Consider the following 26,226-nt stretch of genomic DNA (forward strand, 5'->3'; position numbering starts at 1 on the left):
GAGGGTATGGGGGAGAAGGGTGTGAGGGGCAATGGTTGGATGGTCCTTCTGTTTTGATTACACATTGAGGTGGGCCTTTTAAACAGACCAGTTTCCATGTGTCAGCTGCTCTGACTGCAGCCCACATTTGCCTCCCAGGGATGAAAATCCCATCCTCTCTGGGATTTTTTCCTTATGCAGTCAGATAAAATCAGGAATTTTCCCAACTTTCACTACCCACATAGAGGATAGAAAATCCAGCATTGTGTTATACAGAAACAGGAGTCATGTACTAAGTGTGCAGCTGAAAGAACTTTTGAAACAACACTCTGTATTATGAGCCTTTTTACCGATGTGAAATAATCCTAGAAACAGGAATATAGTCATCCTTGATAAAGAGCACTGAGTAGCATCAAACTCACAACAAACCAGAACACATACTCTGCAAATCTATATCAATTCAGAAGTTAAGAGTTAACTTCCACAGGTATAAAAGGGACTGAGGTGGTGGCTATGAAAAAAAGGCATATAGATTGGTGAGTGGATGCATATCATGGCATTTCCTGTTGAGGTAATTCATGGAGCCAAGTTGTGCAATTGAGGATATTTCACAAACACATATAATAGTACAATACAAGTACACAGCTCAGTAACATAATGTTGCAGGGTTGTGTGCTCTACTGACTACAACTAGGTGGCACATAACATCAGTGGCAAATTCAGAGGCACTCTACACACTGTCTATAAACACATTTCTCATGAATGGTCTTACTATTGCTGAGGCCCACATTCCCGACACAATGACAATGGGCTCAAAGCACTAATATTTCAAAGAACCAATAGTGAGTGATTTCGAGAACTCAGGACTGTGCAATACTCTTTGCTCAAGCAGAGCAGTGTTTCATGTAGCCACTCAAACTCAAGGTAGATTGGGAAACTACATTAAAAGATAGGGTGGTAGACCAGTAATGGCACACATTAAAATAATTAACTCATAATTATTCTTATGATTCATTCATAATTCACTGATTCATTCCCTGGGGCAATGCCTTGACCAATCAGAATCAAGCTGCCTGGTTTAAATTTCAAACAACGCGTGGCTGCTAACTGTCAAGTCACCATCAACTGGTACATTCTCCCTGGCAATGCCTCTACCAATCAGGGTGTACTTGCCAACCAATCAGCACTCTCTTCTCATATTATATAAATTGCTCTTTTCCCCTTATATTGGTGTTCTTGCAAAGTGTCCTAAAGAGTGCAAGGCAAAAAACTTTGACACACTCTTTTTTCAGCAATATTCATGTTCTGTACTACCAAATGACTAAAACGTAAAGAAGTATTATTACAATTATATAGGGTCTTGGTGAGACCAATTGTACGGTATACAATTCTAGTCACTTTATTATAAGAAGGTTATAGAGGCACTGCAGAGGGTGCAGAGATTTACGAGGATGATACAAGAAATGTGTGGGCATACATATCAGGAAGGGATTCACCAGCTGGGTTTCTTCTCTCTTGAATAAAAAGAAGGCTGAATGACTTAATGGAGGTAATTAAAATTCTAAAAGGTATTGAGAGAGTGGACACAGAGGCCGGAATTTTCCTGCCATTTACACAGTTAGGATTTTCCGGTCCCGCCGATGGCACACCTCCGTGTGTTTCCTGGCGGCGGCGGGAAACATTCAGCAGCAAACCCTGTTAACAATGGGGGACCCTGCCAGTCCATGGTGGGCCAGTCTTCGCTGCTGTGAAAAATGGGATGGGGGGGGGGCGTGTACAAAATCCCACCCAATAAGAATGTTTCCTCTTGTGGGTAAGAACACTATTAGAGACCATCAATATAAGATAGTAGCCAAGAAATCGAATAGGGAATTCCCAATAAAAGAAGGATGATATCTCCATCAAAATGCAGTGAGTGGAGAATAGCTACATTCGAATTAGGTACATAGCATTAATCCCAGTAATTTACAGGAGCATGGTCTCCAGATATAATTGACAGGGGAAGTATCCAATCATCTCTATTCTGTCCAGGCACAGTAGTGTCATTATAAGCAGTCAGGTTGGGTGAAATAAGGATTAGAACCATACTTTCATCAGCCAGAGAGAGTACTGACCCCCCCCCCCACACAGCGCTTTGCCACTTTTTCGGGCTTCGGTGGGGAAATGCCCTGTCAAGGCCGCACTTACATAACCTCCTGTACTGATGGGCTCAGCTCGTCAGTACATGAAGATGACTTGCAGATTGGGGCGTCATTTTTGAATGCCGCCCCAATCTTTTGAACACAACCCCCCTCCTCAGCCACTGAGGAGACCGGTGTAAACTGCGTCCTGGAGAAGTCACCCAGGCAAGACCGTCAAGTCCCGGGCACTGGGAGAATCCGGCGTAAACATATTTAAATGAGCCTAATGACTCAATGAAATATGCTAATCTAGATCTCGCCCTCACGAGAATCAACAGCCTCATCCCAACACCAGGCCAGGCCCGACGAGGCCATTAAATCGCGCCCTAATGGTTTCTTTCTCCACAGATGCTGTCAAACCTGCTGCTTTTTTCCAGCATTTTATATTTTAAACACAGGTTCCCTGCTGCCGCGGTATGTTGCTTTTATTTCAATGTCTCTATACAGTTGTGGCTGCAAGTGACCTATTTCTATTGGATTCTGAGTCACCTGCGAGGAAATGCGTAACAGCAAATCATGGTGATTCTCCCTGACATGGCCAATGGAAGGTACATGGCCCCAATTGTCACATCCTCATTGCAGCACAAGTGCATGTAGGAATTTAGCAGTATGGGACATCATGGACCATCGCCCATGCACCATTATACTGGCACCATTATTAATACAAAGCATAGATGAGCTCATTCACACTGCTGTCACAAGGAACACATGTTAGAGTAATAACTAGGCAAATTGGTGGAGCATTAGAGATCTCATGAACTAGTTCAAGACTGGCACTCTGGAAAAGGAACCACTAATCGATGTAACACTCAAGAGATAACCCTTGAGCCAAGACACTGCTGCTGGATTTTAATCTAGGTCACTGATGGTTACTCCATTTCAGAAGACAAAGTTATACCCACCATCTGTAGTGCAGGATCCCTCTGGAACATGTTTCTGCATGTACGCAATAGGTGGGCTGTTTGATTCAGACATTTCCTCTTCTTCTTCCTCCTCTTCATTATCCAATCCGTTACCAACTTGTACGGCTGGGAATCCAGAGGAGCTACTCTGAGTATAACGATGGACTTCAATTTCTTTATCAAGTTCCTCTATCTTGGGCTTGACATCTGTTTCAAAAACAAATTTCAGGCATTATTTCAAACTAGCTCACATCTGTACAATTTACAGGCCAGCAGTCTAGGGTCATAACTAATGAGGACACAAACATACACTTCACAATATTTACAAGGAGGCAGGAACTATGGGGGCTGGGAATCCTAGAAATGTGGTATTCCTGCTGAATTCCACAGCAGGACCTTGTTTAAAGTTTTTTGCTCTGTTTCCGAGAGGATGTCTGGATATGAAACGGGAAGGCATGAAATGAAAGGCTATAGGCAGAGGGGGGAGGGAGGAAGGAAGAAGCTATCCCAAGGGGGACTGGGAAGAAGCACTTCTTGCTCTTCCATGCCCACAAGCAGGGTCTTGGAAAGCCCTCACATGCTGGATATGACCTTTCTCATCTCCCTCCAGTTGCCAGGTGCTAGGAACTACAGTTTGCAGCCATTAAATGCAAGCATCATCAAAATCTGAAGCACGAAGCCTCATTAACATATTTAAAGCCTTGCACCTGAGAGGGTGACAGGGATCTCACCTACTGGTTGGAGAACCGGTGTGGAGCCTGTTCTATGCCTGAGGCCGAATGGAATCAAGTACCTTTCATGCACTTAAGTGGCCACTGCTGGGCCTTTCAGGGATTGAAGTCCCCAGTGACAGAAGTCCCACACACCAAGAGCTGCTAATCGCAGGCCAGCAGTTCCTCATGCCCCAGCACCAGCGAGAAAGGGGGCAGTACATGGCAATGCACCCACCAGACAACCAAGGATCATTATGCGATCCCAGACCAAAGATACGTGATGATGGCTTGGGGATTGTGGTTGCAGGGTGAATGGGAGGGCGGTGAGCCTAACCGACGCCCTGTCAGCAGCGGCCAGGGATCCTGCATCAATCCTTCTGACCTCCAACTTAATCTGGGTAGGTTTTGTTGCCTCAGGATGACTGACACTGGGCGTCTCCAACTTGAGGTTGGTGGTGTTTCCCTACATCTTTGTCCTTCTAGGTGGTAGAGGTTGCTGTGGTGGATTACAGATCGAGTCTGCAGGACTTTCATGTCCAACCAAAACAGGAGAGCTTTATTTATGGGATGTTAATACTACAGGCTGCGATGTTAGAGTGCCCTTTAATCTGTGCAAACGGCCAATGACAGCATGCAATAATTCTCTTAAAGTGCCCCTGTTCCACGAAAAGGCTGCTTGTGAGGAAACATGAAAAACGCTATGAATACATAACATTTCCCCCTCCTTTAAATCAAAGGTCCCCGACACAATAAACAGTATAATATTATGAATTAGCAATATGAACAATCAATCAACAGTCAATACGGCAAGACATTTCGGAGGTCATCGTTCTTGGTGTGGTTATTGGCGAACCTCATGAGTCTGCTTCTTAGTGCTTGCTGCAACTTCTGGAACGGGATTCTCCCGTACCTGGTGGGGCAGGGGGGTTCCGGAGGGACGGACTGGCGTGAACCACTCCGGCGTCGGGCCGCCCCAAAGGTGTGGAATCCTCCGCACCTTTAGGGGCTAGGCCCGCCCTGGAGTGGTTGGCGCCCCGCCGGCCGGCGTGGAAGGCCTTTGGTGCCACGCCAGCCAGGGCCGGGACTCCGCCAGCCGGTGCGGGTCCGCGCATGCGCGGGAGCATCAGCGACTGCTGACGTCATCCCCACGCATGCGCAGGGGGGGGTTCACCTACGTGTCCGCCATCACGGAGGACCACAGTGGCCGGCGCGTAGGAAAAGAGTGCCCCCACAGCATAGGCCCACTTGTGGATCGGTGGGCCCCGATCGCACCCCCCGGTGGCCAGATCGCCCCGCGCCACCCCAGGACCCCAGAGCCTGCCCACACCACCAGGTCCCGCCGGTAAGGGACCTAGTCCAATTTACACCAGCGGGACCTGCATAGAACGGACGGGACTTCGGCCCATCATGGGTCCGGGGGGGGGGACCAATTCTCCGGCGCCAGAGAATTCGGCGGCCAGCAGGGACGGGATTCACGCCGCCCCCCGGCAATTCTCCGACCCGACGGGAGGTCGTAGAATCCCGCCTCTGGTGACTTTAGCTTGGTGTGAGAATTGTTAGTAGTTATCTTAACCAAAGTCTATGTGGTGATTTGTAATGCCAGTTCTTCCTCTGGCAGATTGGTTCTTGTCGGCAAAAGTTGATCTGCATGTCTTCTCCATATTGCATCGCCTCAGGTTTGTACGGTGTGGGAGACCGGTCCTGTCTGTGCTAAGATGGTGGCAGGATTCCACTTATCACTTGTGATATAATTTCTTGCCAGAACTTCATGACCCTAGTGAAAAACGCGAAGTTTCACCTTGCTCTCCACCATATGATCTGATCCTGCTGCTTTTTCTCAACAATTTAATTTGTCTTGGGTGGTTTTAGAAAATCAAAAGCTATGCGTAGTTGCCGCATAAGCATAAGCAATGCCGGAGAAATTAAGTTGTTGAGTGCGCAGTATTCCTGTACATTAGCAGGAATGCCTCAAATGTTTGGACAATGAACCTTGTTCTCTAGTTACCTTTAACGAATGTTTCACCGTCTGTACAAAATGTTTTGCCAGCCCATTTGTGGCAGGGTCGTAAGGAGCGGACAGGATGTGTTGAATTCTGTTCTCCTTCAAGTAATTAATGAACTCTCGAGACATGAAACACGATCCATTGTTGCTCACCAGTTGTTCAAGGTAACCAAATTTGCTGAAGATTTAACCTAATCTCAATCTTTTCTTCGATGACGTTGACTTTATGATGTTTTGACTGCAGGCCATTTTGAGTGAGCATCAAATGAGAAACATACGCCCTTCAAACAGCCTGGTATAATCAACAGCTACCCGTTTCCAGGACTCTTCTGGCCATTTCCACTGGCGCAATGGGGCTAATGGTGGCAGGTTCCGCACTTTTGCATAAGAAAAACACATCTTTGCCTTCTTCTCGAATTTGACATCTAGCTGCAGCCACCAAAAATAGCTCCTGGCCATCTCTTTCATCCCTACACTATCACAGTGGCCTTCATGTAATTGGTTCAATACATGTTTTCTTAATAATGGTGGAATGATAACTCTCATTGCCCAAAGGAGACAACCTGCCTGTACGGATAACTCACGTTTTCAGGTGGAATATGGCTTTAACTAAAGGTTTGCTCCTGAAGTCTTGCCTCAAAGCACCATGTCCATAACCTCTAACAGTACTGGATCACTCCTGGTATGCTTTTTCATCTGTCCTGTGATTACAGGAGTGTCATATACTTGCTTGAAGTAGAAAATGTTTCCACATTTCATAGAATTTACAGTGCAGAAGGAGGCCATTCGGCCCATCGAGTCTGCACTGGCTCTTGGAAAGAGCACCCGACCCAAGCCCATACCTCCACCCTATCCCCATAACCCAGAAACCCCACCTAACACAAAGGGGCAATTTGGACCCAGAGGGCAATTTATCAATCCACCTAACCTGCACATCTTTGGACTGTGGGAGGAAACCGGAACACCCGGAGGAAACCCACGCACACACGGGGAAAACGTGCAGACTCCACACAGACAGTGACCCAGCGGGGAATCGAACCTGGGACCCTGGCGCTGTGAAGCATTTGTGCTATCCACAATGCTACCGTGCTGCCCGTGCATGAGCTGCTTATCGACAAATTATTTGGTAAGAGTCTGCTGTGTTCCCATGAAGGTTTGACTAACAATATTTGATCATATATGTGTGTACTGAAAAGAGCAATGTCCACCTCTGCATTCTTCTCACTGCCAGATATGGAATCCCGCTCTGCGGTATTTGTGGACGATGGTCTTTCAATAAAGTGAATTTCCTCCCATGCAAACCCCAAACTGTTCACACTATCTTGGAAGTTTGCAGAGCAATATCTCAGAGCTTTCCTTGATAAACACTCTGGCACTTGCGAGACGACTGCCCTGAAGTTCACCTCCAACCTCACTGGCTGACTGTCCAGTAATGGAGTGACCCAATATCGGTTTATTTCACCAGCAATAACTAGGATATTTAATGACAGTTCATCTTCAGACTGTGAATCAAGTTTCTTCTTGTGTCCTTTTTGTACCAAGTGGACGCTTATTCCTTGACTCAGTACTCTTCCAACTTCTTCCATCGGCAGGAGATACAAAAGTCTGAGAAGACGCACAAACGGATTCAAAAACAGCTTCTTCCCCGCTGTCACCAGGCTACTAAACAACCCTCTTATGGACTGACCTGATTTAAACTACACTCCCGTATGCTTCACCCGAGACCGGTGTCTATGTATTTACATTGTGAACCTTGTGTTGCCCTTCTATGTATTTTCTTTTTATTTTATTTTCTTTACATGTGCTAAATGATCTATTTGAGCTGCTCGCAGAAAAATATTTTTCACTGTACCTCAGTGCACGTGACAATAAACAAATCCAATCCATTTGTTTTATTCAGCTTCCTGCAACAATTTCCTGAAGCTTGTTACTTTTTCACAACAAACGTGTGTAATGTGGCCCTTTCTCCCACAATTTCTGCGCATGATGTCTTTAGACCAGCAATCTGCTGTAAAGTGGTCGCTTTTTACACAACTATGACAAGTGCAAGTCTGTGTTTACATTCGAGTTTCAGCCAACATCTTGTGAATTCCTGTGCTTGAGCTCAACTGTTGAGCTTCTTTGGCTGCCAATTCCATGGCTACAGCAACTTGCAAAGATTTCTTTGAGGTCAGGTTGCTTTCGGTTTTGAATTACTTCGCTCTTTAAACCACAGACTAATCTATCTCTGATAGTATCGTTTAACACATCCCAGAAGTCATAGTGTTCAGCCACTCTTTTCAGGGCAGCTACAAACTGTGGAATTGATTCACCTGTTTCTTGGTTGCGCTTATGAAGCCTAAACATTTCTGCGATTAATAATGGTTTTGGTAAATAGTGGCCCTGCAAGTTTTCCACTATTCCTTTGTATGTTTTTGTGCCTGCTTCCAGATGTACCAGGCTCCTAAGTTACATGTTCTCTCCGTCCTCCCCATTATACTCAGGAATGTTGGGATTTTATGGGTAGGATTCTCCCCTACCCGAAGGGGCGGGCCGTACCAGCGCCAAGGAGTGGCGTGAACCCTCCGCACCTTCAGGGGCTAGGCCGGCGCCGGCAGGGTTGACGCTGCGCCAGCCGCCGCCGAAGTGCTTGGCGCCGCGCCAACTGGTGGTGAAGGGCCACCGCGAGTTGCCGCACACACGGGAGCGCCAGCATGTGCTGGCGTCATCCCAGCGCATGCGCAGGGGGATTCTTCTCCACGCCGATCATGGAGGACCGTTACACCGACCGGCACAAAGGGAAAGAGTGCCCCCACGGCACAGGCCCGCCCGCGGATCGGTGGGCCCCGATCGCAGGCCAGGCCACCGTGGGGGCCCCCTGGCGCCAGATCCCCCCACGCCCGATCCCCCCCCCCCCTCCCCCCCCCCGAGGACTCTGCAGGCCGCCCGCAGAACGTGGTCCCTCTGGTACGGACCTGGTGTATTTTACACCGGCGGAACTGCCGAAAACGGGCAGCCACTCGGTCCATCACAGGCCGGAGAATCGCCAGGGGAGGGCGCTGCCAACGGCCCCCAACCAGAGTGGTGCGATTCCCGCCCCCGCCAAAAAACCGGGACCAGATAATCCGGCAGGGGGGTCGGAGAATCCCACCCTATATCTGCCGCTATCTTGTTAGCTTGAAAAAAAGTAGTCGAATTGTTCTGTATACAAGTTCAATCGCTCTGTATTCTCATCAAACAGTCCCATGGCTTAAAGACTCCCCCATTTTTCTCTATGAAAGGACCTGCATGTTCACAATGTGCCACATATGTTTAGCACTATCTTTGCTTCCTTTCTCCACCAAACAAGGCACATCCCAAGCTCAGCCTGTTTTCCTTTGTTTTGCAACACCCCCAGCTCTACGTTTTAAGTTGCAGGGATACTTGCTACTCATGGACACCTGGTTCATTTTGGGTGGAGCAAGTGGCGGGCTTCTCTCCAAGACTGTTTCCTTCGGATTTTTGGATTCCTCTGGTGGCTGCAGCCATTGTTTGCCCCCCCCTCCCATCGCCAGCTTTAATGTAGCGGCAATTTCAATTAGCTATTATTTCTTAAGATGTCTACAAGCGCTGTTCACCGACCTCGTCACCAGTCTTTATATGGTAGATTGAAGATTGAGTCTACAGGTCTTGGAGGTTCAACCAAAACGTGGAGCTTTATTTAGAATATGTTAACCTGTGAAAATATCGATGTTGTCATCGGACGACCATTCTCTTAAAGTGCCCCTGTTCAACTACAATGCAGCTTGTGAGGAAACACTAAAACACTATGAATGCACAACAGTTGTGAGTTTGAAAGTTGCTGTTGAAGGACGTTCAGTGAGTTGCTACTCTGCAGGTTATAGATGCCACACATTGCAGCCATGGTGTGCCAGAGGGGAGGGAGTGACATGTTTACGGTGGTTGATGGGGTACTGATTAAACAGGCTGCTTTATCCTGGATGGCGTTGAGCTTCCTGAGTGTTGTTGATGCTGCACTTATCCAAATAAACGGAGAGTATTCCATCATACTATTGACTTGTGGATGGTGGAGACGTTTTGGGGAGTCGGGGGTGAGTTACTAATCACAGTAGACCCAATCTCATACCTCCTGTTGTAGCCACAACATTTATATGGTTAGTCTAGATAGGTTTCGAGTCAATGGTAATCCCAGGATGATAATGGTGGTAAGATAATTCAATGTAAATGGGAAAAATGTAGACTCTCTCTTATTGCCTGGCACTTGGGGGTGTAAAAGTTATTTGCTACTGTGGAAGGGAAGTTAATGAGTTACCAATTTAGAAGCATGCTGGGAATATTGACTATATTTTAACACTGCTTTTGTGCAAAAATAAGTAGGTCAAGTAATGTAAACTAAATACTGCTTAGTATTTTGTACTCGGCCTTATTATGATAATAAGTTGTTCTTCCGAAGGACAACAAAATGCGTACTCAAATTGTTTTTAAACCAAGGGCAAAACATTCATATTTCCTCTTGTGTAAGTGCCCAAGCTTTATCTCTTCAAAGTTGTTTATTTCACACTATAAATATAATGGTTTTCGACTGTATAACTCAGAGTGCAGTGCACTAGCTTTTGCAGCTGAAACACTCTCTCTCCGCAAATATATTTGTGTAAATAAATTTCCTTAAATCGAACCTCGAGGAATTTGTCTTTATTATGATTTCCACGACAGCTACTGATTATCTTGAACCTGAATGTTGTCCAGGCCATGCTGAACAAGGGGAAAATCCTACTGCATTTTTGGGACCTCTGTCGTGAAGCTTGTGCTCAAGATTCTATCCACTCATCATCCCGTTCCTCAAAGCATAAGATTCCAAGAGAGAAATCCATTACCCTATAGAACAAACTTACTTTCTGAAATTGTGTGCGGAATGTATCAATCTTAGTTTTCAAGAGACTCATGTTGTCAGTCATTTTGTATTTAACATCCAACAAGATCAGTAATACTGTCCATCTTGAGACGCCATTCTGATTCCATTATTGTCATCTTTCTATTGGGGGTAACCTAGCAGAAACTATGGGAAATCCTGGAGAGAAGAAGGTCATGTCCCCTCCTATGCTGACACATAATGGAATGGGCTCAGGATGGACAGCAGTCACAGTTGAAATGACTGGAGGCAAGCCTGAGCCCATTTTTTTGGTGGTGTTTTAAGGTAATTCCTTCTCAACCTTTTTGCCCTTTACATAACACCTCCATAATCCAGTCAATCAGATTTTCCAGCTAACGAGCAAGTCTGTGTCACTGCCATTTCAGGTTCGGGCCACTGGATGGCACTATGGTGTATTCTTTTGATAGTCATCAGAATTTGGAATTAATTTGATCAGCTTTTCCTTTTGCTTCGGTATAAATGTGGGTCAGTTGCTTCAAAAAGAAGGCCTTCCATTCAATTGATCGCCAATAGAATGCCATTTTGCTGAGATAAAAACTATAGTGTTTAATTAATATCACAAAGCATTTGGATCCCGTCAGCTTGGTGTTTAAAGGTTCTATGTAAATTACATCTCACTGGACAGGGGGGTAGAGGGTGTCTCAGAGTCAAGGAATCTTCAGGAAGTTCAGAGAGAGGCAGATGACAGTTTATGGTGAAGCAGTGCCTGAAAGCAGCTGGCTGTAGACCTTGGACGAGAAGAGATTGGGCCTGGGCAAACTCACCTCCTGCCACTGCCTGAGCACGAGATCCTTAGTGTGTGTGACAGTGCTGTTCCTCACTAAGCCTATGGCTTGCAGTCTTAATTAAGACAAGCTTTGGTCATACAAAAGAGAGACAGCAGTAGAACAGAGCGAGGAAATGATAAGACAACAGGAAGGCCTGCAACCAGCCCTTAGCTCTGAATTGGCAATGCTTTGTATCTCAGCTATGTGAGGTGAGGTTATTAGGTTTTATTTGCTGTTATGGTAGCCATTACGGGGGTCATCAATAGATCACCCTGTGGGATTCGTGGAGTATAAAATTCCCTATTGAGCAGGCGAGTACTCGCCCAAAGGGAAATAAGCAGCGCGAGTTTAAAACCCGCTGCTGGGGCTGGTATTCTTTAGGTCCTGGGCCTGGACTTGTGCGCTATGAGTTGTGGCCTTTTCCGTTACGTAAATAAAAGAAAGACTGGCCTTGCTGAGATTATTACATTTGCATTTTAAAATTTTGAAATACAAATGTATTTGTTCACCTCTTATTTCCCTCTCTAGTCAAGTGGGCAAAACTGTGGCAAATTAACCTGTATCTGAGAAAAACAATTTGGAATAATAATGTCTTAATAGTGAGAAAATAGGAGCTGTGATAAATAAAGGGCATGAACAAGGCAAGAAACGTAGAATAGTATGTCCCTCATTTTGTGATATCTATGATGCCTAGTTCAAAAGATTTTGAAATTAAAAATGGCTGAATTCTCAAATGTTTCATTTTGGGCAAGTGATGAATTTATATCAATTTATTACAATTATAGGGCAGTACGGTGGCGCAGTGGTTAGCACTGCTGCCTCACGGCCCGGAGGTCCCAGGTTCGATCCCGGCTCTGGGTCACTGTCCCTGTGGAGTTTGCACATTCTCCCTGTGTTTGCATGGGTTTCTCCCCCACCATAACCCAAAGATGTACAGGGTAGGTGGATTTGCCACGCTACATTTCCCCTTAATTTGAAAAAAATGAATTGGGAACTAATTTTTTTTTTTTAAATTATTACAATTGTATTTTGTACTATGAACTTGTCATATTAAAATAGCATGTGGGACACAACCTTCTATTATCATGTGAGAGGCAGCAGTGGGCAAATTATTAGCTGTTCATGTTTTTTGCTGTGGTTAGGATCAATATGTTGAGGAACCAACAAGTGAACAGGCCACCTTGGACTGGGTGTTGTGCAATGAGAAAGGATTAGTTTTCAATCTAGTTGTGAGAGAGCCCTTGGGGGCGAGTGTCTATAATACGATAGAATTCTTTATCAAGGTGGATAGGGGGGCAGCACGGTGGCACAGTGGTTAGCATTGCTGCCTACGGCGCTGAGGACCCGGGTTCGAATCCCGGCCCTGGGTCACTGTCCGTGTGGAGTTTGCACATTCTCCCCGTGTCTGCGTGGGTTTCACCCCCACAACCCAAAGATGTGCAGGATAGGTAGATTGGCCACGCTAAATTGCCCCTTAATTGGAAAAAAATAATTGGGTACTCTAAATTTAAAAAAAAAAAATCAAGGTGGATAGTGAGGTAAGTTAATTCTGAGACAGGGTCCTGAATCTCAATAAAGGTAAATATGATAGTCTGAGGCTTGAGTTGGCTATGATGAACTCGGAAACATTACTGAAAGGAAGGACAGTGGATAGGCAATGGAAGGAATTCAAAGAATGAACAGTGAACTCCAAAAGTTGTTTATTCCTATTTGGCACAAGAGTAGAAAGGGAACTGTGGCCAAACCATTGCTTACAAGGGAAATTAGAGATGTTATTAGATTCAAAGTAGAGGCATACAAATCAGCAAGAAAAACTAAGATTAATTAAGAGGAGGAAAATACAATATTTAAGCTAACATAAAAACTAACTTTAAAAGTTTCTCGTGGTTTGTAAAGAGAAAAAAATTGATAAAAACGAATGTAGGCCCTTTACAGTCAAAATTGAGGGGAATTCATTACAGGGCACAAAGAAAAGTCTGAGGAAGAAATTCATACTTTGCGTCTGTCTTCACAAAGGAAGACATGAATAATGTACCAGAAGTTCTGAGTAACACAAGTTTTCGTGAGGAGCTGAAGGAAATTAGTATTGGTCGAGAAATGGTTTGGGAAAATTAACTGGATGGAAGGTAAATAAATCTCCAGAGTCTGATCATCTTCATCCCAGAGTACGTAAGGAAGTGGCCCTAAAAATAGTCGATGCATTGGCGGTCATTTTCTAAAATTCTTTGGATTCTGGAATGGTTCCCACAGATTGGAGGGTAGCTAATATAGCCCTGCTATTCAAAAAGGGAGGTAGAGAGAAAATAGGGAACTATAGACCAGTGAGCCTAACGTTATACTTGGGAAGTTGCTAGAATCCATTATCAAGGATTTCATAGCACTGCATTTGGAAAGCAGTGATATAATCAGACAAAGTCAGCATGGATTAACAAAAAGGAAATCATGCTTGACAAATCTGCTATAATTCTTTAAAGATGTAACCCGTAGATTTGACCAGGGTGGATGTGGTTTATTTAGACTTTCAGAAGGCTTTCGACAAAGACTCACATTACAACACGTGGTACGTGATTACGGGTAGTGTCTTGAGATGGCTAGAAAGCTGGTTAGCAGATAGGAAGCAAAAAGTTGGAATAAATGGTTTTTTTTCTTATTAGCAAGCAATGACTAATGGGGTACTGCAGGGAACTGTGCAAGGATCCCAACTGTTCACATTATATATTAATGATTTGGATGAGGGAACTAAATGTATTGGCCGGGATTCTCCGATCCCCCACTAGGTCGAGAATCGCGCCTCGCCACTCTGACGCCGGCCTGCCGATTCTCCAGCGCCGATTCTCGGGCGCACGCGGGATCATTGCCACGCTGGTCGAGAGCCATTGAAAGCGGTCCCCGCAGCAATTCTCTGTACCTCGACGGGATGAGTACCCGCTGAGTTTGGCCGAGTCCCGCCAGCATAGGTTACATATGATCCTATCCGGCAGGTCCTCAGGGGTTCTGGTGGGGGTGGGGGGATCCGACTCCGGTGGGGCCTCCATGGTGGCCTGGCCCACAATTGGGGCCTACCTATCGGCGGGTGGGCTATTTCCGTGGGGGGCCTATGTTCCTCCGTGCCAGGCCCCTGTAGGGCTCCGCCATATTGCCTGGGGGCCGGCGCAGAGACAGGAGCCCACGTGCGTGAGCGAACTCGCGCCGGCCGTGGCGTGCCAGCTTTCGAGCACCAGAACAGCAGACACCTCTCTGGTGCCATACTATCCCCCTAGGAAGGGGTGAATACCTGGGCCTAGAGGCCCGTTGACGCAGGAGTGGCTCGCGCCACTTTTGACGCCGGCATCAGAACTTGGCCGCGGGACCGGAGAATCCCGGCCATTATCTCCAAATTTGCAGATGATACAAAGTAGGGTGGGAGGGTGAACTGTGAAGATGATGCAGAGATGCTTCAGCCGGATTTGGACAGGCTGAGTGAGAGTGCATATATATGGCAGATGCAGTATAATGTGGATAAATGTGAGATTATCCACTTTGGTAGCAAAAATAGGAAGGTAGATTATTATTTGAAGGAGTGCAAATTGAGAGAGGTAGATACTCAGTGAGTACTTGGTGTCGTCGTGCATCAGTTACTAAAAGTACGCACGCAGGTACAGCAGGCAGAAAAGAAGACAAATGTTATGTTGGTCTTCATAGCGAGAGGATTTGAGTATAGGAATAGGGATATTTTACTGCAATTGTATTGGGCATTGGTGAAGCCATACCTGGAGTATTGTGTGCAGTTTTGGTGTCCTTATCTGAGGAAAGATGCTCTTGCAACGGAGGAAGTGCAGTGAAGGTTTACCAGGCTGATTCCTGGGATGACGGGACTGTCATATGAGGAGAGACTATGGCTGACCAGGAATCTCTCCTGCTCTTACCATCTGCTATTGGCACATGTGGGAAAGATCTGCAAACTGTTAACCAACAAGATTGGCCAGGTTATGAACACACCTTTCTTGGCCATGAAGTAGAGGTGGGACTTGAACCTGGAGCTTCTGGTTCAGGGGCAGGGGACGCTACCAATTGGACACTCCCTCTCCACAATAATATACTCATTAATAATATTCTACTGAAAAACACCAGGAATAGATACTGGAAATCTGTGCTCTTGCAGTCCATGAATGTTCTATCTATTAATTTTTAGAAGCAGAACATTTTGCTTGATTGTTGAGAGAAAGAAAGAAAAGTTGGGAACTGGCTGATGACGAGGAAAGTAGCGGTTGGCACATCATGTAAGGATAAATGGAGTGGAGGCCAGAGCATTGGAAAGTGCCAGCAGCATTTTGGTTGCTGTTTTCCTGGGCCCTCCTCCACCTACATAATTGTTTGACATTGCTCATCCCTATATTGCTAGAATCCCAGCAACCGAAGTGAGCACTTTTCCAGGAGACACATCCGGAGTGAGACTCGTACAGAGTGGGAGATTTAAACTTGGTAATTTGGTGCAGTGAGGTAATTCGGTGCAGAGTGTAAGGAGGTGCTTTTTTACCCTGGTAAGTGACTGGTAAGTAGTCTCTCTTTTTCTTTTCATTGTCTAATTTATTTATTTTTATTTTGAAATTCTAGTTGTTTAAGTTTACCAAGGGTTTAAGACATGGCAGGAGATCCCAGACCCGTGTCATGCTCCTCGTGTGCGATGTGGGAGCTCAGGGACACGTCCACTGTCCCTGGCTCCTTCACATGCAAGAAGTGTGTTCAGTTGCAGCTCTTGTTAGACCGCTTGACGGCTCTGGAGCTGCGGATGGACTCACTTTGGAGCATCCGCGATGCTGAGGAGGTCGTGGATAGCACGTTTAGCGAGTTGGTCACACCGCAGGTGAAGGTTACTGAGGGAGATAGAAAATGGGTGACCAAAAGAAAGAGCAAGAGTAGGAAGGCAGTGCAGGTGTCCCCTGCGGTCATCTCCCTGCAAAACAGATATACCGCTTTGGATACTGTTGAGGGAGATGGCTCACCAGGGGAAGGCAGCAGCAGCCAGGTTCATGGCACCGTGGCTGGCTCTGCTGCACAGCAGGGCAGGAAGAAAAATGGCAGGGCTATAGTGATAGGGGACTCGATCGTAAGGGGAATAGACAGGCGGTTCTGTGGACGCAATCGAGACTCCAGGATGGTATGTTGCCTCCCTGGTACAAGGGTCAAGGATGTCTCGGAGCGGCTGCAGGACATTCTGGGGGGGGAGGGTGAACAGCCAGCTGTCGTGGTGCACATAGGCACCAACGATATAGGTAAAAAACGGGATGAGGTCCTACAAGCGGAATTCAGGGAGTTGGAGTTAAACTAAAAAGTAGGACCTCAAAGGTAGTAATCTCAGGATTGCTACCAGTGCCACGAGCTAGTCAGAGTAGGAATGTCAGGATAGATAGGATGAATGCGTGGCTCGAGAGATGGTGCAAGAGGGAGGGATTCAAATTCCTGGGGCATTGGGACCGGTTCTGGGGGAGGTGGGACCAGTACAAACCGGACGGTCTGCACTTGGGCAGGACTGGAACCGATGTCCTAGGGGGGGTGTTTTCTAGAGCTGTTGGGGAGGGTTTAAACTAATGTGGCAGGGGGATGGGAACCAATGCTGGAAGTTGGAAGGTAGTAAAACAGGGACAGAAACAAAAGGAAGTAAGGGGAAAAGTGCAAGGCAGAGAAGACATAGTCAGAAATCCATAAGGGCGACAGTACAAGGTACAGTGACTGAGGGGAGCACAGTGAATAGGCCCAGTAATAACAAAAGGAATAAAACTGGAGATGTTAAGATTCAATACAGAGGTAAAAAAACCAACATAAGTGTACTTTACCTGAATGCTCGTAGTATTCGGAATAAAGTAAATGAGTTGGTGGCACAAATCATCGTAAATGACTATGATTTAGTGGCCATTACTGAAACATGGTTAAAGGATGGTCACGACTGGGAGTTAAATATCCAAGGGTATCAAACTATTCGGAAGGATAGAGTGGATGGTAAGGGAGGTGGTGTTGCTCTGTTATTTAAGGATGACATCCGGGCAATAGTAAGGGATGACATCGGTGCTATGGAGGATAAGGTTGAATCCATTTGGGTGGAAATCAGGAATAGTAAGGCGAAAAAGTCACTGATAGGAGTAGTCTATCGGCCACCAAATAGTAACGAGATGGTGGGGCAGGCAATAAACAAAGAAATAACTGATGCATGTAGAAATGGTACAGCAGTTATCATGGGGGATTTTAATCTACATGTCGATTGGTTTAACCAGGTCGGTCAAGGCAACCGTGAGGATGAGTTTATAGAATGTATCCGCGATAGTTTCCTAGAACAGTATCTAATGGAACCTACGAGGGAACAAGCGGTCCTAGATCTTGTCCTGTGTAATGAGACAGGATTGATTCATGATCTCATAGTTAGGGATCCTCTCGGAAGGAGCGATCACAATATGGTGGAATTTAAAATACAGATGGAGGGTGAGAAAGTAAAATCAAATACTAGTGTTTTGTGTTTAAACAAAGGAGATTACAAGGGGATGAGAGAAGAACTAGCTAAGGTAGACTGGGAGCTAAGACTTTATGGTGGAACAGTTGAGGAACAGTGGAGAACCTTCCAAGCGATTTTTCACAGTGCTCAGCAAAGGTTTATACCAACAAAAAGGAAGGACGGAAGAAAGAGGGAAAATCGACCGTGGATATCTAAGGAAATAAGGGAGAGTATCAAATTGAAGGAAAAAGCATATAAAGTGGCAAAGATTGCTGGGAGATTAGAGGACTGGGAAATCTTTAGGGGGCAACAGAAAGCTACTAAAAAAGCTATAAAGAAGAGTAAGATAGAGTATGAGAGTAAACTTGCTCAGAATATAAAAACAGACAGTAAAAGTTTTTACAAATATATAAGACAAAAAAGAGTGGTTAAGGTAAATATTGGTCCTTTAGAGGATGAGAAGGGAGTTTTAATAATGGGAAATGAGGAAATGGCTGAGGAACTGAACAGGTTTTTTGGGTCGGTCATCACAGTGGAAGACACAAATAACATGCCAGCGACTGATAGAAATGAGGCTATGACAGGTGAGGACCTTGAGAGGATTGTTATCACTAAGGAGGGAGTGATGGGCAAGCTAATGGGGCTAAAGGTAGACAAGTCTCCTGGCCCTGATGGAATGCATCCCAGAGTGCTAAAAGAGATGGCTAGGGAAATTGCAGATGCACTAGTGATAATTTACCGAAATTCACTAGACTCTGGGGTGGTCCCGGTGGATTGGAAATTAGCAAACGTGACACCACTGTTTAAAAAAGGAGGTAGGCAGAAAGCAGGAAATTATAGGCCAGTGAGTTTAACTTCGGTAATAGGGAAGCTGCTGGAATCTATCATCAAGGAAGAAATTGCGAGGCATCTGGATAGAAATTGTCCCATTGGGCAGACGCAGCATGGGTTCGTTAAAGGCAGGTCATGCCTAACTAATTTAGTGGAATTTTTTGAGGACATTACCAGTGCAGTAGATAACGGGGAGCCGATGGATGTGGTATATCTGGATTTCCAGAAAGCCTTTGACAAGGTGCCACACAAAAGGTTGCTGCATAAGATAAAGATGCATGGCATTAAGGGTAAAGTAGTAGCATGGATAGAGGATTGGTTAATTAATAGAAAGCAAAGAGTTGGGATAAATGGGTGTTTCTCAGGTTGGCAATCAGTAGCTAGTGGTGTCCCTCAGGGATCAGTGTTGGGCCCACAATTGTTCACAATTTACATTGATGATTTGGAGTTGGGGACCAAGGGCAATGTGTCCAAGTTTGCAGATGACACTAAGATGAGTGGTAAAGCGAAAAGTGCAGAGGATACTGGAAGTCTGCAGAGGGATTTGGATAGGTTAAGTGAATGGGCTCAGGTCTGGCAGATGGAATACAATGTTGACAAATGTGAGGTTATCCATTTTGGTAGGAATAACAGCAAGCGGGATTATTATTTAAACGATAAAATATTAAAGCATGCCGCTGTTCAGAGAGACTTGGGTGTGCTAGTGCATGAGTCACAGAAGGTTGGTTTACAAGTGCAACAGGTGATTAAGAAGGCAAATGGAATTTTGTCCTTCATTGCTAGAGGGATGGAGTTTAAGACTAGGGAGGTTATGTTGCAATTGTATAAGGTGTTAGTGCGGCCACACCTGGAGTATTGTGTTCAGTTTTGGTCTCTTTACTTGAGAAAGGACGTACTGGCGCTGGAGGGTGTGCAGAGGAGATTCACTAGGTTAATCCCAGAGCTGAAGGGGTTGGATTATGAGGAGAGGTTGAGTAGACTGGGACTGTACTCGTTGGAATTTAGAAGGATGAGGGGGGATCTTATAGAAACATTTAAAATTATGAAGGGAATAGATAGGATAGATGCGGGCAGGTTGTTTCCACTGGCGGGTGACAGCAGAACTAGGGGGCATAGCCTCAAAATAAGGGGAAGTAGATTTAGGACTGAGTTTAGGAGGAACTTCTTCACCCAAAGGGTTGTGAATCTATGGAATTCCTTGCCCAGTGAAGCAGTTGAGGCTCCTTCATTACATGTTTTTAAGGTAAAGATAGATAGTTTTTTGAAGAATAAAGGGATTAAGGGTTATGGTGTTCGGGCCGGAAAGTGGAGCTGAGTCCACAAAAGATCAGCCATGATCTAATTGAATGGCGGAGCAGGCTCGAGGGGCCAGATGGCCTACTCCTGCTCCTAGTTCTTATGTTCTTATGTAACCCAAAGTTGCTACAAAGTGTCTTTCCAAAACCTTGCTGAATCTCGGACTTTCTCCTTACAACTCTCTTAGATCCCATAACCATATTCCCAGTTCCATAATTTCCCACAACACTCCCAGACCTTTACAAGAATTCCTCGGAAACATTATTACTAAATTCCAGTCAGCCACAGTTCCTAAGTCACCCTCTCCTATACCCCACAAACTCTGGGTGCCCCAAACAATGTGTTCCCAGATCTTTGGAGCACACCTGAAAATGCTGCTCCAGCTGGAAATCTCATTTCAGTTCAGAAAATTCCATGAAGCACACCCAATTCTGATAATGCACCGTCTCTGATAGTCATACCCCTGTTCGTGTCAAGTCTCCTACTCAACAGTGTAAATGTCACAGGACATCTACTCGTCTAACTTACATCCTGGTGTTAATCAGATAATTTATGCACGAGTAGGTGAGACCTGATATTATCTCAATCACACATCTGGATTATATCGCACACAGTAACAGGTCAGCCGGATTTACTCGATAATGGAATCATTGTTATTATCATCAAAGCCATGTATATTTTAGCCAAACTAAACAGCAAAGTTGTGAAGTACCATTCCTACAGTTCAGAGATTTATTTCTTTAAAAACCTACTTAAATCAGAAACAAATTCCAGGGGGTTATTTTTTTGTTCAAAAGTATGCCCCAATTGTGAAGAAAAAATTAAAAGAATTTCAGTTGACATTACTTCAGTGTTGGTAAGATCTTTCTGTCTCCTTCAACAGGTATTTAGGGATGTACCCATTTAGTTAATTCTGTGATCATAGAATTACATTAAATGTGCAGCATAGAAATAGGCCTCTTGGCCCAACTGATCCATGCCATTGCTTATGCTCCACGTGAGCTCCCATCCTGCAGCTAATCCATCCACATGTTGTTCCCTCATGTGCTTATCAAGCTTCCCTTAATGGATCTATGCTATTAAAAGAGAACTAATTGGATTGGCTTTTCTTCCTGATCCTGCATGGTTACCTCTGGTGTCCCCCAAGGATCGATCCTTGGCCCCATTCTATTTCTATGCTGTCCCTTGGTGGCATTAACGTAAAGCACAGCATTAGTTTTCACATGTACGCCAACATTTCCCAGCTCTATCTCACCACCACTATCTTCTCGCCTTCTCCAGTGTTGCTAATTTATCAGACTGCCTATCCCACATCCAGTACTGGTGAGCAGGGATTCACTCCAATTCAATATTGGGAAAATGAAAGCCATTTACCACAATTTTCCAGCCCTGACATAGAGGGACCCATCGCAGGCGCTCAGCTTCCCAGCCAAAAGTCCATTGACTTTCAACAGAATCAGACGGTTCCGACAGCAGGCAGGGGGCCAGAAAATCCTGTCCATTGTCTTAGTCCACATTCCAAACTTCATTCCTCTCCATGATAACTATTGGGGATTAAATAAGTTTGGTCACAACTTTGGTGTCACATTAGATCCCAAGATCAGCTTCCAAAGTTATGTTCAGGCTGTCACAAAGTCCACCTATGTTCAGGTTATTAATAAGGCCACCTATCTGTACTCTGCAACAGCACCCGACTTTGCCCGTCTCACTCAGCTCACCTGCTGCTGAAACTCTCATTCATGCCTGCATTATCTCTAGACTCAGTTATTCCAATCCTGCAGATGTTCACGTGCAATTTTTTATTCATTCAAGGGTGTGGACGTCAGTGACTAAGCCAGCATTTATTGCCCATCCCTAATTGCCCTTGAGAAAGTGGTGGTGAGCTGCCTTCTTGAATCTCTGCAGTCCATGTGGCATAGGTACATCAACAGTGCTGTCAGGGAGGGAGTTCCAGAATTTTGACCCAGCGACAATGAAGGATGATGAGTGGCTTGGAGGGAAACGTCTAGATAGTGGTGTTACCATGCACCTGCAGCCCTGGTCCTTCTGGGTGGTAGTGGGTTTGGAAGGTTCTGCCTAAAGAGCCTTGGTGAGTTCCTGCAGTACATCTTGTAGATGGTGCATACCATTGTTTGTTGGTAGTGGTGGGAGTGACTATTTGTGGAAGGGATGCCGATCAAGTGGCTGCTTTGACCTGGATGGTGTTGAACTTCTTGCGTATTGTTGGAGCTGCACTAATCCAGGCAAGTGGGGAGTATTCCATCACACTCCTGACTTGTGGCCTATAGATGATGGACAGGCTTTGGGGGGGTCAGGAGGGGGGGTTACTCACCACAGGATTCCTAGCCTCTGACCTGCTCTTGTCGCCACAGTATTTATGTGGCTAGTCAGTTCAGTTTACGATCAATGATAACCGATTCCACATCCCCACCCACCCATCCCGATCAACACTCCCGCACATGTTGATAGTGAGAGATTCAGGAACGATATTGCTGTTGGATGTCAAGAGGTGATGGTTAGACTATCCTCTGTAATCCTGAGATCATCCAAAACTCCACTCTCTCATGTTTTAACTTCCACCAAATCACATTTCCCTATCACCCCCATGCTCCATGACCTATATTGGCTCTGATCCAGCAATGTCTTGATTTTTAAAATTCTCATCCTTGTTTTCATATCCCTCCATGGTTCACCTATCCCTATCTCTGTCAATCCTCCACCCCCACAACACTCCCTAATTCTGGCCTCTTTTTGCATCCCCAATTTTAATCGCTCCAACTTGATGGCCGCACCTTTAGTTACCAAATCCCCAAGCTCTGGAATACCCTCCCTAAACCTTCCCACCTCACTACCTTACTTTCCTCCTTTAAGGCACTGCTTAAAACGCTTGAAAACTCTTTAACCAAGCTTTCGGTTATCTGACCTAATATTTCTCTTTGTTTTATAATGCTCCTGTGTCTTGGCGTGTTTCAGAATGTTAAAGGTGCTACATAATTATGTTGTTGTAAATATACTTGTACAGACTTTGCATGGAAAACGTTATCCAACATTCAAATTGTCAAACTAATACAGAGGTTGATATTTTGAGATTTCATTACCATCAGTATAGCAACCACTCAGAATATTAAACCTTAAATCTTACTATTCAGGCAATATTTTTCACCAGATGTTTTAATTTTGACAGAAAAGGAGGCATGACTAAACAGGTGAACAAAGTCGATACATCTGTGATGTGTCCGATTCCCTTGCCCACTTTAACTGCTTCCAAGTCCTAACCATCTCTATTTCACCATGGATATCAATCCCTCCACACCGGATTCACCACACAATTGGCTTCTTCCTTGAACAAAGACCCAACCAGGGCCCAAGTCCGGCGAAACTTGTTCTCACATTGAACAATTGTTCACGAGACTCCACTTACTTCCTCTAAATAAAAGATGTTGCCTTGAAAAACAGGTCCTTACTTTGTCTGCCTTTTATTTCTCCCAGTCCTACTGAGGTTTCTGTCTTACCTCTTCTTCCAATGTTGTATCAGGAACTATATTCATGCCATTTCTTGCTCTTGCCTCAAACAGAGAATTTTCAGCAACTTGGCTATCGATTTCCACCCTTATTCCACTTCACTTGGTCCATAACCAACGTTTTCTTCCCTTGTTCAACTTCCTTATTTCCAATCCTGAGGATTGGCCATCGAGTGTTTTCCATAACTCCCGACACCCGCAGCCACCTTGATTACATTTCCCACCCTGCTTCCTGTAAGGACTCTATTCCATTCTCCCAATTTTTCCATCTTCACCACATTGGATGTGAGGATGCCACCTTCCAAACCAGTGCTTCTGATATGTCCTTGATTTTCCTCAACCAAGAATCTTCCTCCATCGCGGATAACAGGGCTCATGATCATGTCCATCCTATTTCCTGTCCTTTTCTTGTTCACCATTTCTCATTCCCCTCAGAACACCATTTGGTTCCTCTTCTTCATTTTCAACTCTACCAGCCTCCACATTCAACAGATCATCTTCCTCTCCCCTCCCCTCTCAGCATTCTGAAATAACTGTTCCATCTGCAATATCCTGGTCCACTCTTCAATTATAGAAACATAGAAAAAAGGAGCAGGAGGGGGTCATCCCACCTTTCGAGCCTGCTCTGTCATTCATTTTGATCATAGCTGATCATCCAACTCAATAGCTTGTTCCGCCCTTCCCCCAGATCCTTTGATCCCTTAAGCCTCAAGAGCTATATCAAACTCCTTCTTGAAAACATGTAATGTTTTGGCCTCAATTACTTTCAGTGGTAGTGGAATCCACAGGCTCACCACTCTGGGTGAAAACATTTCTCCTCATCTCAGTCCTAAATGGTCTACCCCGTATCCTCAGACTGTGACCCCTGATTCTGGACTCCCACATCATCAGGAACATCCTTCCTGCATCTACCCTGTCCAGTCCTGTCAGAATCTTACAGGTTTCTATGGGATCCCCCCCCCCCCCCCCCCCCCCCCTCATCTTCTGAACTCCAGCGAATACAATCCTAACCGATTCAATCTCTCCTCATACGTCAATCCCGCCATCCCAGGAATCAGTCTAGTAAACCTTTGCTGCACTCTCTATATTGCAGTAACAACCTTCCTCAGATAAGAACAGAACTGCACACACAACATTCCAGGTGTGGGCTCACCGAGGCCTGTCAAATTTCATCATGACACCCCTGCTCCTGTACTCAAATCCTCACTATGAAGGCCAGTATACCATATACTTTCTTTACCGTCTGCTGCACCTGTATGCTTAATCATCCCCAACAACCCTCCCTTCCCACAGCATGTTGCTGTGCAAGTGCAGGAGACACAAACCCAGCTCTTTTACCAGGCTGTTTTAAGGAATACTTTGGTTAGTCCACAAATCTGACCCAGAGCTTTCCGCCATTTGTCATTTTAATTCTTTTTTTTATATAATCTTTATTGTCACAAGTAAGCTTACATTAAAACTGCAAAGAAGTTACTGTGAAAAGCCCCTAGTCGCCACATTCCAGCGCCTGTTTGGGTACGCAGAGGCAGAATTCAGATTATCCAATTCGCCCAACAGCACGTCGTTTTTGGGACCTGTGGGAGGAAACCAGAGCACCCAGAGGAAACCCACACAGACACAGTGAGAATTCCCTCCCCACTTCCATTCTGAACACTATTTGACCTCCTAGCCAGTTCCAATGAAGCTCAATGTAATTTAAAGAGTCTCACCTATCGATTAAACACTATAGCTTTCCAATTGTCCACATTGAGCTCAACAATTTCAAATCGTAGCCTGTGCCTCCATTTGTTCCAGACGGCAACAGTTGGTAATGATTCTGCTATTCCCACTTATAGCTCCTATGGACATATCTTCTGTCCCTTTACTTGTTCTGTTACCACTCCTATTTATCTTTCATCATCATTCCTCTGATGTTTAATTTCTCCTACCTTTGACACTATCACAAACCTTCCTTCTTGCTCTTCCCCCTCTCCTCATCACCGGCTTCCAGACGAAGAGCCCCAACCTCCATCCTCAATTGAAAAGGGCTCCTGACAGCACTCAGTTAATTGGTCGCCCCCTCCAAAATCTGCTTCGAGGTCCCATTGCCAGCATTTCCAGGTTCCCAGCCCACTGTTTATCCTTGCAGCGAGATCACGGAACAGTCTGCCTGGTAAATCAGTTTTTTTCTCCACAGATGCTGTCTAACCTGTTGAGTACTTATGACATTCTCTACTCTTTAGAATTTATAGAATTTACAGTGCAGAAGGAGGTCATTCGGCCCATCGAGTCTGCACCGGCCCTTGGAAAGAGCACCCTACTTAAGCCCACGTCTCCACCCTATATCCGTAACCCAGTAATCCCACCTAACCTGTTTTTTAGATACTAAGGGCAATTTATCATGGACAATCCAGCTGACCTGCATATTTTTGGACTGTGGGAGGAAACCGGAGCACCCGGAGGAAACCCACGCACACACAGGGAGAACGTGCAGACTCCGCACAGTGACCCAAGCCGGGAATCGAACCTGAAAGCTGGAGCTGTGAAGCAACTGTGCTAACCACTGTGTTACCGTGTTGCCACGGTAACACAGTGGCAGCACGGTATATCCAGCATCCTCAGTATATTGTTTTTGGGTTTTTTTTAAGCAGACAATTTTATTGAGGTATTTTTGGCATTGTAAA

General features: G+C 45.3%; 1 protein-coding gene across 3 annotated transcripts in view; it reads right to left on the minus strand.

Moving 5' to 3' along the window:
- greb1l (GREB1 like retinoic acid receptor coactivator) overlaps positions 1-26,226 on the minus strand; it is a 373,269-nt gene that overhangs the window by 120,557 nt on the left and 226,486 nt on the right. For all 3 annotated transcript variants that reach the window (XM_038809210.1, XM_038809211.1, XM_038809212.1), the window contains one exon: positions 3,062-3,268. In XM_038809210.1, the coding sequence (XP_038665138.1) occupies positions 3,062-3,268 (207 nt within the window). The remainder of the gene's footprint in view (positions 1-3,061; positions 3,269-26,226) is intronic.

Source organism: Scyliorhinus canicula, chromosome 10 (assembly GCF_902713615.1).
Source record: "Scyliorhinus canicula chromosome 10, sScyCan1.1, whole genome shotgun sequence".
Taxonomy (NCBI): Eukaryota; Metazoa; Chordata; class Chondrichthyes; order Carcharhiniformes; family Scyliorhinidae; genus Scyliorhinus; species Scyliorhinus canicula.